The 14,744-nt window shown below is 42.8% G+C and overlaps 1 protein-coding gene across 1 annotated transcript in view; it reads left to right on the forward strand.

Moving 5' to 3' along the window:
- The window catches only part of PLCXD2 (phosphatidylinositol specific phospholipase C X domain containing 2), a 52,108-nt gene extending 37,582 nt beyond the window's left edge, over window positions 1–14,526 (forward strand). Inside the window, exons 3-4 of the mRNA XM_061389689.1 lie at window positions 1,949–2,190; window positions 8,276–14,526. Of these exons, the coding sequence (XP_061245673.1) occupies window positions 1,949–2,190; window positions 8,276–8,435 (402 nt within the window). The 3' untranslated portion in view covers window positions 8,436–14,526. The remainder of the gene's footprint in view (window positions 1–1,948; window positions 2,191–8,275) is intronic.
- Window positions 14,527–14,744: the final 218 nt, after the last annotated feature.

Below are 14,744 nucleotides of genomic sequence, written 5' to 3' on the forward strand. Positions count from 1 at the left end.
TGAATGAGAAGATTTCATCTACAATTTGGCAGTATTAGAATCTTAATGAGAAGGTAAGAAGAATATGTGACACTAGTAAAATATAAGACAACTGATATACAATTACGAGACGAAACTGCCTCAAATGTACTGTATGAAGAAACGCGTTTGTAAGCCATCAGTTGAAAAATAGTATATAGTCTAAACCTACATCCTGGGGCCCTTGGAAAAGAATGATCAAAATAAGAAGAGGTCAATTAAAGAATAATTCTATACAGGAAATGAGATTTTAAATCTGAGTCTCAGGAGAAAACTGGCACATAAATTGCTGAGCTGGAGGGAAGAATATCTCAGATGGGAAATACAGCAGAGTGAGGTTGGGAGTCTGATGCCCAACACAGGCCCCGGGCAAGCTGCTGCCCCTAAAATTCTGTAAAAGGAGTCCTGGTGTGCTAGGCCAACCCCCTACGGTAAACAGAAATTACCCCTCTAACCTTCAGGATCAGATTACTCAAGAGGCTCCTGAGGAAAGGCATAAAGCCCCTTTTGTAGAATGTGTCTTTTTTGCACATTCTCCAAGGCAGAGTGAAGAACGGCACTGTCCTTTCAACCCCTGACCCTCTGCCCAGGGGCCAGGAGCACAGGAAGTGGTCTGACGGGCCCTGTTGAAGGATCATGCAGCCTTCCGCCTCTCTTCTCACTGTCCATTTCACAGCCAGCTCTTCACCCTTATGGATGTTGGAGACCCTGGCCTTCCAAACAAGCCATTTACAATGCCAGCAGGAAATCCTCCCCAATCTCCCAGGCAATCTTCTTACGATGAGCCTGTGATTAACCTCATTAAGACATGTGTTTACCACAGACATCATTAGTAGTCAGTCAGACATTACTCAGAGCCATTAAACACAACGAGAACAACCATTAGTCTGTTCAGTGCACGGAGCCTGGCGCTCCCTTGCTCCAGGCCTTCCAGAGCAGTTAGGCTCCTTAGTCACCAGCTGAATGTGCCCCGGAAACAAGACCCACATTCAGAGTCTTGCCCTTGGGTGCCTGGAGGATTATGCTCTCAGGCCAGCTATCCAAGGATTGCAGTTCAGGGAATGTAAATACACAGGCTGGACATTCCCTTAGGAAAGAATCCCTGCCACCCAGGAGGAGAGAAAATACACTACTGACCTCGGTTCAATTCCTGGGTCGGCAAGATCTGCTGGAGAAGGGATGGGCTACCCACTCCAGGATTCTTGGGCTTCCCTTGTGGCTCAGCTGGTAAAGAATCTGCCTGCAATGCAGGAGACCTGGGTTCGATCCCTGGTTTGGGAAGTTCCCCTAAAGAAGGGGAAGGCTACCCACTCCAATATTCTGATCTAGAGAATTCCATGGACTATGCAGTCCATGGGGTCACAAAGAGTCGGACACGACTGAGCGACTTTCATTCACTCAGTCTGGAAACGTAAGCAGCAGAGCTCTGGACTGGAACAATCCCTGTCTCTCAGCTGCCTTCAGAAGCTAATTTATGCTGCGATGTAGCTTGCTAATTATTTTAGCAATACTGCTAGTATCACCACCATCCTGAGAGGTCCCAATGGAGACTCATCCCCTAATCGAAGTCTTCCCTGTCTTGTGCAGCTCCTGCTCTCCCTTCCTCACCTGGCAGGTTTCCTTCAGAATCAGCATACACAACTGAAAACCTGAGACCTCTCAGATTAGTTCAGTGTGTCTATCTCAACCCAAGGGCTCAGGGTCAATTCCGTGAACATAGGAGTCATAATTTACAGGATCAACCGCAGAGGTTCTCCACCTGGGGTCCAGCGATTCCCAAGGGCAGGGGGTCAGGATAGAATTGAAGAAGTCCGTGAATTTGGATGGTAAAAGCACTGCCTATGTACTTTCAGCCTCTAACTGAATATCAGCATAACTGCTGATAGGAGTGTGGCTCATGAACTGCCCTCCTTTGTTCTGAATGTTTCAGGTTCTTATCTTCTATCACTGTCCCTTCTACAAGCAATACCCCTTCCTGTGGCCTGGAAAGAAGATCCCAGCGCCCTGGGCCAATACCACGAGTGTGCGCAAACTCATCCTATTCTTGGAGACCACGCTGAGTGAGCGCTCCCCCCATGGCTCCTTCCACGTGTCTCAAGCTATCCTCACACCCAGAGTGAAGACCATTGCCCGGGGCCTGGTTGGCGGCCTCAAGAACACACTGGTCCACAGGTAGGAATGAGCATCCTTCCTTCAAGTGAGGGTTAAAAAAAAAATCTCTTTATCTTAATTTTCTTCTGAATAAACAGCAGTAAAACTATATACTTTGAAGATTTAAAATAACAAAAATTCCAAAAGCATAGTATTTGAAAAAGCTGTGCACTTGAGGTGACCTGCATGAACCATAGCCAGAGGATCTCTAAATAAAATATTCTGTTAAAATACACATATTGTACCATGAATACTCTAAATTTCAATACAAAGGCAAAGCGCTTTCAGCCACCAGCAGTCTGCTCCTATTCACATCGGGCTTGCAGTTCTGTCTTGTTCTTGCCCTGCCCTCGAAGCTGCCCAAGCACTCACACTCTCATGAAGCATTAAATGAAGCTTCTGGGCCAGGTGCTAGTGATTCAGAGGTGGCCCACCCAGGATTTAGAGTGTCCTTCTCCCTTTCTTAGGACTTCCCTGGTGGCTCAGACGGTAGAGTGTCTGTCTACAATCTGAGAGACCTGGGTTCGATCCCTGGGTTGGGAAGATTCCCTGAAGAAGGAAATGGCAACCCACTCCAGTACTCTTGCCTTGAAAATCCCATGGATGGAGGAGCTTGGTGCAGGCTACTATCCATGGGGTCACAAAGAGTCGGGCACGACTGACCGACTTCACTTCTCCCTTCCTTAAGTGACAGTCCTAAGAAGCAGCTCAGGATACCACCCACCATGTCATAGCTTCAGATACATCCCTGGAGCAGAACTGATCCTGACTATACAGTTAGGCAGGAGAAGCTCCAGTTGTATTAAATGATGTTTTTTATCCTGGACACTGATAAATGATAGGCATTGTCAAGAAAAAGGATGGCTTTTATATACGTACAAGTATGTGTGTATGCCTATGCCTGTGTATAAATGCAATGTTATAAATACATCTACCTAATAGGGCATCCCTTGCAGTCAGAGCTGAGAAAGTTAATATATTTGGGTAACAAGGGATATTTACAAGAATCACTTCGTTCCCAAGTTCTGTTCTAGGTGCTGAGTGCTGGTGTTCAGATAATGAAAGATCCACCCAAAAAATGTGTCCCTGTTTATCTGGTTAGTTTGGGTAGCGTGACTTCCTATAACAGGAGCTCATCTGGCAGTGGTTTGGATAACAACCTGAGAGCTCCTGATTGTGTTGGCCATGAGCAGAACTAAAAAACCCCTTTCTTTGTGGCTCTACTGTCTTCATTGAATTACCTGTGGTTAACTTGGGAAAGAGTTTCATAAACCAAGATCAGAACTATGAACTTTTCTTTGTATAGTATATGTTCACATATCCATATCATTTCCTTATGCCTTTGGTAAATTTGTAGAGTAATATTATTTATTTATTTATTCAGTGATGAATAGGAGCTAGATCCAGAGACACAAGATGAATAATCTAGTCTCTGCCCCCACAGATGTACATTCTGTGAGGAAAAATAAACATGTAAATTTCTGTGTAACACTGAAAAAAGTGAAGTGAAAGCCGTGTCCAACTCTATGCAACCCCATGTACTGTAGCCCGCCAGGCTCCTCTGTCCATGGGATTCTCTATGATGAAGTCTGTGCAGAGAGTTGTACTTACACAGGAGAGGAAGTCTTTAAAAATAAGGATTGTTTTATCTTATTAGCCCGATATATCTTAGCCCCCAGAGGAGGAAATGGCAACCCACTCCAGGATTCTTGCCTAGAAAATCCTATACACAGAGGAGCTTTGTGGGCTACAGTCTATGGGGTTGCAGAGTCAGACATGACTGAGCACACACTCATGTGTTCCCTGGAAATTCACATGTCAAAGTCGTAACCCCCAGTCCCTCAGAATGTGGCTGTATCTGGAGAAAGAAGCTTTAAAGAGGTAGTTATTTTAAAGTGAGGCCCTTTGGGTGAGCCCTGATCCAATCTGACTGGTGTCCTCGTAAGAGGAGGAGATTAGGATATGCAGAGACCCTGGGGATGGGTGTGCACAGAGAACAGACCCTGTGAGTACACAGGGAGGTGGCTGTCTGCAGGTCAAGGAGACCAGCCTCAGCAGAAGCCAAACCTGCCGACACCTTGATCTCTGACTTCGGACCTCCAGAGCTGTGGGGAGATAAAGTTTTGGTGTTCAAACATTTTCTTACAGCAGCCCTGAAAAACTAATGCAATCCCTTTACAACAGGCTGCCTTTGACAAGTTTCCTGAGGACTCTGAGCTGTGGTTTTTCTCAACAGTAAAGTGGGGTTAGTAACACCGCACAAGATTGTGGAGTCTCAACAGGAAAGTACCTCCCACAGCGCCTGGCACAAAACAGGCCTGCCAAGCCCATCCCCACAATGGGCCAGCCTTGCTCTCAGTGGGTAGAAAGCCAGAGGGACCTTTCTGAGCTGCTCTGCAGCCTGTGAGATTCAGCGCCTCACAGACCGTAAGCAGTATGTGGCTCAGCCATCTGCACTGATCTCTTGGTAAAGAGGCCTTGGGGAAGGCTAAGAGTTAAGAAAATAAAGCAGCTCGTGCTCACAGGGGGTTCTGCATTCCCCTTTCTTTGTGCGCAATCCTGGTTATCTGATCCTTGCCCTGGGGAAGGCTGCCACGTGAACACAAAGGTGACACAGAGCTCTTTGTTGGCTCTGGCTTGAGTCAGCCGACCTGCCTCCACCAAACGCTTAATCCTCATTTCCCCGTGATGACCAGAAGGTGGCACCTGCATTTCATCCTTAAATACAGACAAGCGGGTGTTTTTTTTTTCCCAAGAAGGCTTGAATGCATCCGATTCTGTGCTGCTGTGACCTTCATGTGGGCCACTCCTTGTTCCAGATCTCTGTCTCCAAAGCAAAACTGCATTTGTGACCCTCCCCTCTCAGGACATAGCATTTTGTGCTTTAGGAAAGTTTGCTACCTCCACCCTCAAATCTCTCTACCATTATGATTCCTTCTCCCAATACTTACATAGTGCTTATTATATCCCAGGCCCTCCTCTAAGCACTTTACACATATTACTTTATGTGCCAACTTTATTTGTGTTGTGTGTGCTGTGCCAAGTTGCTTCATGTGCGATTCTTTGCGACCCTATGGACTGTTGCCTACCAGGCTCCTCTGTCCATGGGATTCTCCAGGCAAGAATACTAGAGTAGATTGCCACACCCTCCTCCAAGAAATCTACCTGACCCAGGGATCAAAGCTGCATTTCTCATGCATTGGCAGGCGGGTTCTTTACTACTAGCACCACCTGGGAAGCCTCCATTACTTTATTTAATTCCTCCCAAATCTGTATGAAGTATTATTATGGTCCCCATTTTACTGGGGGAGAGACTGAGCCACAGAGACTTTGAATATAGGTTATAGTCAAATCAAGGGTGTTACTAAGTCTTCAGGAGTCCCAGTTAAAAATGAAAGTACCCCTGTGATAGTGGCCTACTAAGTCCTAATCAGCAATGAATCTAAAAATGCAAATCAATATATGAGATGTGTTTTAGCCCATGGCTGACTGTAGAGTCCACTGAGCAAGGGAAGAGACCCAGAACTGATTATAGTTGTCAGGATAAAAGGGAAAGAAAGAGAAAGACAAAGCACTGTGTGGCCTTGACCAGGTTGCCTGGGGGAGACTGAGAAGATAGCTCTGTGCTCGGAAGAGGGAGGGCAGCTTCCCAGGAACACGGAGCAGAGAAGGTGACAACCAAGGACGGTGTTACCAAAAGAAGAGAAATGGGGCCACTGAGAAATAAACGCAGTTTGTTTTCAGATTTTACCTAGAGAAAATCCTTCCTAAAAATACTCCAATCTCTTAACCAAACATCAGCCCTGGTTTGTGTCTTCCCTGCAGCATCTTCAACGTTGCAAGCATTTAGTGAGCTATTTTACCATAATGTAAAACTCGGTGCTTCGTTACCCTCCTCTATACCACTTACTGCTAATAGGAACTGTAACATTAAGCTGTCATCATTTGTTTACATCTCTGAATTGCGAGCTTCTTTGGACACAACATTCTGGCTTTCACATAGAAAGTCCTCAGATTATAACATGAGACTGACTGTAAGACAACTGTGAACAAGCACTGGCCTGTTAGGAAGCCACACGTACTGCTGTATCCATATGGCGAAAGTGAACCTTGACCCGTACTTCACACCACATATTAAAATTAACTTGAGATGGATCTTAGATCTAAACATAAAAGCTAAAATTATAAAACTGTTAGAAGAAAACAGGAAAATATCTTGTGACTTGGGAGCAGGCAGAAGTTTCTTAAGTTACAGAAACCATAAAAGAAAAAAAAAAGATAAACTCCATCAAAATTAAGGAATTCAGCTCACCAAAATAGGCCATTGAGAAAATGAATAAGCAAGCTACAGGGGAGGATAAAATATTCAAAAAGCATAGTATCCAGAATATATAAATAACTTCTACAGCTCAACAGTTGAAAGAAAAAGAGCAAAAGGGAGAATGGATAAAATAATTAAGTAGATACTTCTGAAAGAAGATATATAAATGGCTAGTAAGTACATGACAAACTGGTCAACATCATTAGTGATCAGAAAAATGCAAAGTGAAACACCATGAGGTAACTTTTCACACCCACTAGAATGACTAAAATTAAAAGAAACTGATAGCACCAAATCTGAGAGAGAATGTGAAGCAACCGGAACTCTCACACTTTGTTCATGGAATGTACAATGAAACAATCTCTTTGGGAAAAGATCTGGAAGCTTCTTATAAAACCAAATGTAAATCTCACATATAATAAAACAACTTCACTCTTTGATATTTACCCAAGAAAAATGAAAATAAATGTCCATTAAAAAAAGACTTATGTAAAGATGACCATAACAGTTTTATTCATAATATCCAAAAACTGGAAACAGCCTGTTTACCCATCAATAAGAAAGTGGATAAATTGCAACATACGCATACAGTGGAATATTATCAGGTGATTTAAAAAAAGAACAAGTTGCTGATGTGTGCAGTGACACAGATGACTTTCAAAACCATAATGCTGAGTGAAAGAGCCTTACACACAAGAACAGAATGCATGGTTTATGTGTAGTTCTAGACCAGGCAAATTTAATCTGTGTTTAAAAGAAGGTCAGTATAAGTATTGCCTCTGGGAGAGTGGGGGCAGGGATTGATGGGGAATATGAATTCAGGAACTTTCTGGGATGCTGGTAATGTTCTCTACATTGAGATGGCTATGGGTTATGTATATACATTTGTCAAAACTCAACTAGTGTTCACTTAAGATTTGTGCATTTTATTGTGTACAAACTTTATGTCAAAAGAAAAATTGAAAAGAAATACTGAACCCTAGTTAATGATCTTCTTACTGAGGTATTGAGGGGAATGCTAGTGGTGCTAGTGGTAAAGAACCCACCTGCCAACGCAGAAGGCGTAAGAGATGCAGGTTCGATCCCTCGGTTGGGAAGATTCCCTGGAGGAGGGCATGGCCACCCACTCCAGGATTCTTGCCTGGAGAATCCCATAAACAGAGGAGCCTGGCAGGCTATAGCCCATAGGGTCGCAAAGAGTCAGACATGACTGAAGCGACTTAGCACACACGCACATATAAATGTTTGTAATTGGAATTTGTCAAAAAATATAATATTGATTGATAAGGTCACAAAGAGTTGGGCACAACTGAGCGACTGAGCATGCACTGAGCACGATGGACAGATATGTGGTAAACAATAGAGTAAAACGTTAGTGGTAGAACCTAGATGTTTGAGATGCTTCCTATAAGTTTATTTCAGTGTCGCAATGTGTTTAAAGTTCTCATGATAAAAAAATTTCATGGTTAAAAAAATTAAAGAACCCTCCAATAATTACACTCTTGATCTTAATTTTTCAGGGTCCTGTTGACATTTTGTCTCTTTGGTGATTGAGGCAAATAATTTCCTCTTCCAGCACAGAAATTCTGAAAGTACAGGTGTCTGATGAAATAGACATCACTCTGTCCCTCAAAGAGATTATTTAAGTAGACCAATTTGGAGGCAAGGGTGGGGGTTTGTGGTTTATACCTCTACTGACATGCTTCTGTTATATTAACAGAAATGTTATTTCTTTTTCTAAACACAATTCTCTGTCCTCTCTTGCCCCAATATTCTCCTGCATAGGAATCTTCCTGCCATCCTAGACTGGGTGAAGACTCAGAAGCCTGGAGCCATGGGGGTCAACATCATCACGTCTGACTTTGTAGACCTGGTGGACTTTGCCACGACAGTCATTGAATTGAATGACCTCCTACAGGAGGATAGAGCTTTGGTTAAATGCTGATTTAATTTTTATTTAACTTAATACTGAAGTTGTTGATCCAGGCTAGAGTTCTGAAGGGTTTCCTATTGAATGCCCCTGGGCAGTGATGGTGAAGTGAGTAAGAGGATGGGACATTTTTTTCCCCTCCTCACGAGGTTATTTGGATAAAATTATAGGGCTATTACTTGCATTTTTCCCAAATGAGACTTTTTCAAAACTTAAGTCCAAGGGAAGAAAGCATGTTTCTTATGGTTAAGGTCAGCATCTCCCTAATGGCATATGATGTTGCATATAATATGGGAATGGGGTCTCCAGCTTCCTTTGGGATGCTGGAGTGTCCCCTAATTGGCCCAGTTCCCTGTTGTCTTCCAGGATGCTGTATTTGAGCCAGAGAGAAGGCTGAAGCAGAAAGGCATTCCTGATCCAAAGGATGGCTCAAAGCAGATGTGGACTGCCTTGTGGGGTGGCTCATTCACCACCCTGGGGCTCTGAAGGGAGAAAGGTCAAGCACCAGTTTTCTCTAGGCGTGTTGAATGTCACCACTTCCTCCCCAAGAGTAAGATGTATCTATCACCAAGGTATTTCAGCCACAAGCTGTTCTTGGCATGCTTGTGCTTGGTAATTGGTCACCTTCATTCTTCAGATAAACAGTGCATACTGTCCCTGGTATCGGAAAGATGTTTCCCACTTTTAAAACACTGATTCCTCTCCATTTCTTTGGCCCCTTCTTAAAACTGAAAGGAACAACACTGGTACATCTTTGCCATCTGAGGCCCAACAAGAGATAGACATGCATGTCTGTTGCATGCCATATTTCTTTGATCTAATTCTGTAGGTCTCCCCAAATTGGCTGCCGGGCAAGTGCCTGCATCATTTTGGCAAAGTCCTCTTTGGAGTGGGATCTTCCAGCCAGATTTTGGAATTGCATTTCACTGCTGTCTGTCTGGAACTTGAGTCTGCTCTGTGGGACTCAACATTAATGGAAGGCACCTTGTCCATGACATCATGGAGGCAGACACAGGATGCGTGGGAAAGTGCAATGGATTTAAGGAGGCTCCAAGTGGATGTGGAGCCATTCTGTAAATCCTTGAACACAAGACTACCTCGGGAACATTTAGGATGACGATATGTCATCCAGCGAGTAATACCCAGTGTCGGAACACTTCCGGTTTGTGTCTCGATTGTTCTACTCTCTGCAGGTTATTCTGAGCCTACTAATCACTGCAGGAGGGCTTTGAAACTCAAGAGGGGATTTTATTATTATTATCATTATTTTTTATTGATAAGAGGTGCTTAACTACAAAGAGCCCTCTTGTGTTTTATTTATTTATTTATTCATTTATGTACTTATAGATTAACTATCTTCAGTGCTTCTTACTTCAAGAGCACTCACCAAGGAGCTTCCTGAAGTCTTCTCAGTAGGCCAGATGGCCCTCAAGAGGACCGCACATCTCAGGACCGTGAGTGACTTCTGACTCTACTATAGAAGCTGTAGACATTCTGGTCCCCCCAGTCATGCTGGGGACAGTGTTCATGTGTAGGTGTGGTCCAGACCTGAGACGCCTCTACCAAGCCACACACTGGAGCAGAAGGTGAAATGGGTCCTAAGGATCTCTCGGTTCCGGAGGAAAACCCTCTAGAAGAGGGATGAAAAGGAAGGAAGTAGAAAGAATGCTGGGCACAGAAGTGTGAGCACTTGAGTACTCCTCACAACTCTCTGAGAATCCCTAAGGAAGTGCCAGCATCTGGATCCTTTAGGTGGAAAGATAACCTGGAATCCTGGACAGCTGTGTGCGTTTGTACAGATGGTTGGACACCCTCCCAGCAGCTTCTCCATCATGTTCTCTGATGCTCATCGCTGGATTTTGCATGCTGCCTGCAGTGGGGGTGTCCGAGCTGAGCTACTGAGAGCATATGCACTCCACCAATGCTTGGTCTTCCAGCCTTTGTTTTGCTTAGAGTAATTTAAGCCCCAGCCTTTAGCTTCCACAACTTGAGAGGTCACAACACAAACGCTTCTGTGAAAATATGGTTTAACTGTCCCTTCTCTTGGACTTGAATCTCTCTCCAAAGAGGTTTCTGGGATTTTGCTATTAATTTTTTAAGGCTTTCTGTGGAAAGGCCGAAGAAAGTGAGTGCCCTCGCTTTCTTAATCTTCCTTCAATTCTGGTATTAAACTTCAGTGATAAGCTCTGAAATTCCCTAGCCTACCCTCAGGGTTTTATTTGTGTTGTCATTGTTTCATTTTGGTCTTGATCTTAGAACTTGGTCAACTGCTAAGGACTAGATCATTTCCTTTCTTTTAATACTTTGTTACTTGGCAAAGAGATATACGGAGGCAAGAGGAGAATTGTTCTGCTCTGTTTTATTTCAGCCTCAGCTTTGCCCAGGTGCTTGGTGCTATGAGGCCAGGTGTGTTGACAGGTATCTACACAGGATGCCAATGATACCCAAGGGCTGCTGACTATTCAGTGAAATGTTTACTTGATTTTTCCCTTTAGTGTTAAAATATATAGTTGCACTTCACTTGGGTTGTAACATTTAAGTGCACCTCAGTGTTCGCATGATAAAAAAGCACAGAAAACGGTACCAAGATTGCATACATGGAGCCTTGCTCTTTGTGGAGGGGTAGATGCTCACTCCTTCATGCATGCATTTTGAAATTCTGCACAGGGAGTTCTAGGAGATAGGAGGAGGATTATTTACAGTTCATCCTTGATAAACACTCCTGAATTGGCAGAATTGCTGCCCTAAGACTCAGTTGCTTAATATATTGTAAAGGATGTGTGTGTTCTGCTCCTTGACCTCAAGTCAAGCAGGAGACTCAATGATGGGACCAACCGGAAAGAAACTTTAGGTCTATGACTCCTTCTGCCACTGCCAACAAGAAAAAAAAAAAAAAAAAAATGGTGACCCAATCATATTTCTTTTTCTCACAAGTTCTGGGGACTTTTCAGGTCAAATAAGGCTATAGCATTCACTCAGGAGGAACTTCAAGATCAGAGAAAAAGCCACTTGACTGAGCCAAAGAGAGCTTTAGTTTCACAGGATTTGGGGCCACATTTATTCTGAAATGTATACTGAGTTTTTCTACAGTTCCCTAGACCACTTCCCACATAGCCACACCGCCATGGCTTCATGCAAAGGTTACCATCTACACGTGCTGCAGAAGGAAGATTACCACCCCTGTACACCCTCTGAGCAAGGCATTCAACTTAACTACTAAGAACCTGTAATTTGGGGGAAGCTAGCTGACTGTGGTTTGCAAAACAGCAGACGACATCTCCTGTCAGAGTAGAGCAGTGTTCAAAGGCTTGAACTTTGAGCCCTTTAGAGGTACCCCTGTGGTTTCATGGGTGCAGAAGGTATTCTTAGGACTAGAGGGCAAGGTCAAGATGGAATTAATGGAAGGGCATGAACAATTATTGAGGATTAAATTTTAAATTAATGGCAGATCTAAGAGGGTTATGCCAAAAATTATATATTTGCTGTATTAGATGCTATAGTAACTACGTTTAAGTTTCCTCCTCAGCACTGAGTCCAGACCCTTGAATTCTTAAGAACAGTTAAGCCACAGCCCAAACCCAGGATTTTATATAAACTCAAAACAAAAGCACGAGAGCTAAACCCAGGTAATGATTGTTCTTAAGAGTCCTGCTTCTAACATGACCTTATATTCGCATCTAACACATTATCTTTCTGTTCAAGAAGACAATGTAGTGGAGCATTCTGGAATTTAATGATTTTCTACTTTCGCTTTTTTCCGAATCTTACAGTAAGAAAGTGCTGCCCACAGAGATGTTATTATTACATACAACCCAGCTGGGAGGCTTAGTGCCAAACTAAAGGTGAAGAAACAGAAGCGATTAAGATGGAGATTAAACTGCTGCTTTTTCTAGGAAGCCAAAGTCCTACACAAATTTATACCATCTTACAGAATCTGTTCATGCTACAGCTAAAGTTTTTGTAATGTTCTTCATTGGCTGATTGCAGATTTTTACTGTTAGGTTCTGAGGGCAACAGAATGAGCTAATGATCAGGGCATGGCCATGAGAAACCACTCCCTCCCCCGCCCCCCACCTTGCAAAGCAAAGAAGCACTTCTGTGCTCAATCTGCACAGATTGGTTCTTTCATCCGGGATAAAGATGCTGTCTGCAGTTTTGCAAACCACAGTCGACTAGCTCCCCCCAAATATCAGGTCCTTAATAATTAGGTTGAATGCCTATGCTCAGAGGGTGCACAGGGGTGGTAATCTTCCTTGTTTGGCATGTGTAGAGAAATGCTACCTGGGTTCATTTCTCAAGAGAGTGGCTTAGGATGACAGACCCTGTCCATCAGTAGCACCTTTAGTGACCTGTAAGATGAGATGAGTGAGACTGAAAGAAATACCTGAGCTAGTGAGCTGAGCTTTCCTAAATACACACTAAAACAGTCATGTTATGCCAAAAGGGAGTGAATAGAAGTTGATAACATTAAATGCGCAGACCGATAGAAAATTTACTTTGTATGGCAGAGATATGTCTGTCCCCTAACAGACATACTCTAAATTCCACTGACTTCCCTCTTCCTCATACTGCCTCCTAGTATTTGCCACCAGAGCTTTGTCACTCACAGATGTTGCCTTGGGACACACAGGAGTGACCTGACTGGGTGATAAGTGGTTTAGCTAGAAACTTTACCTTTCATTCCAAACACAGCTCTTAACTGTTCCGAGAGCTCCACTGTCTCCTTATCCCCTGGCTTCCCCAGCTTCTTACAAGAAATAGAGATGCTAACGGCACTGTCATCACTGAATTGGTCCTAAACCAGAGGAATATAATACAAAATGCTATTGACGCTGTTGAAATAGCGGGGTCTTAAGACACTGTAAAAGTACTCTACGATAACTCTACCCTGCAGTGGATATAGTATTCTAGTCTTTACTCCAACAAAACTTGTTCTTAGGATTCTCAAATTTGTTTCTAAGCCACATAGTTTGGATAAAATCTTCTCTTCACTGGAAATTCGATCTCACAGTCTACTGAGGCTTTCCATCAATAATATAGAGGCATTCTCCATCTCTTTCCCTCTCATCTCATATATACCACTGCTTCCTCTTGTCTCCTGGTCATCCTCAATCAACTGTTGATTACTGTGGATGCTGGCAAAACTTACAATAAAAAGCACATACATTCAGCAATGTGCAAATGCTCTCTGACCACAGTGGCTTTTGCACCTTATTCTCCTCCAATGCATTCTTCTGCACCCCTACTGCCACCCCATCACTAGAACTTGACTGGAACTCAGAACTGGGGCCAGTATGCTTCATTCAGATAGTTGGGGCTTGCTCATAAGCTTTGAGCCCAACGAGAAGCACAGCACTTTGAAAAGTCAGATAGGCCTTCCGTAGCTTTGTACATTTGCAGTTTTACACTTGTTATTAGTTTAGAGCACTAATAACACTTCAATCATAAATCTATGGTATCAATATGATAAACCTTAGAACATATTCTAGAAACAGTGGTACCTTGCTGCTATTATACTTACTAAATTCCTGATAGTAATAAGTATTACATACAGATGATGTATGGCATTATTTGTATTGTGTATATGCCAAATGTAATACTTAACCTCACTGACTAGAAAATACAGAGATTGTCATAGCGAAAATAAGTCTTGGTCAATTCAGATGATAATGTGAATCTGGTAAATTCTCTATTATATAATATATTTTGTCCTCTATGCTTGTTTTATATGACAATGCATGCTGTTTGCTAAGTAAAAAATAATAATGTTATACCAATTTTAAGGTTAGAAAATTTTGCATATGTACTGCTTGACATTCTGAAATGTATTTTGTGGCATAATTATGTTATTCATATGCATTTCACATGGCTTTTACCCCCCTAGGAAATAATTGTTCAAATATATCTCTCTCGTCTTTCTTGTAACCTGGATCAAACTGTTTAATTCAACCTAAGACATTGTAAAGCCAGATTACCTCATTTTAACTGTGAAAAAAAGTTTAATAGGTATGATGACATGCTGTTTTTTCTTGTGTTTTATTTGAACTACCTAAATAGGCTTAAACCTCAGAATAAATATAAAACTCTGGCAGGCACTTTCCCTTCATTGGTGTGCACAATTTATTATTGGTTCACTTCTAATTTTGTTTTAAAAAGTTATAGACTCAGCATCAAGAAAATACCTGATTATAGTATATTAGATGAAGACCTTTTCAGCCTTGTCTCACACATACTGAAATTAACCGCACGTGCCTGGGATTCCCGAAATGAGCCTTGCATGAAATGTACACAGCCTTGTCCCCCATGCTTTTCCAAGCTTCCCCC

The sequence above is a fragment of the Bos javanicus genome, chromosome 1 (assembly GCF_032452875.1).
Source record: "Bos javanicus breed banteng chromosome 1, ARS-OSU_banteng_1.0, whole genome shotgun sequence".
NCBI lineage: Eukaryota > Metazoa > Chordata > Mammalia > Artiodactyla > Bovidae > Bos > Bos javanicus.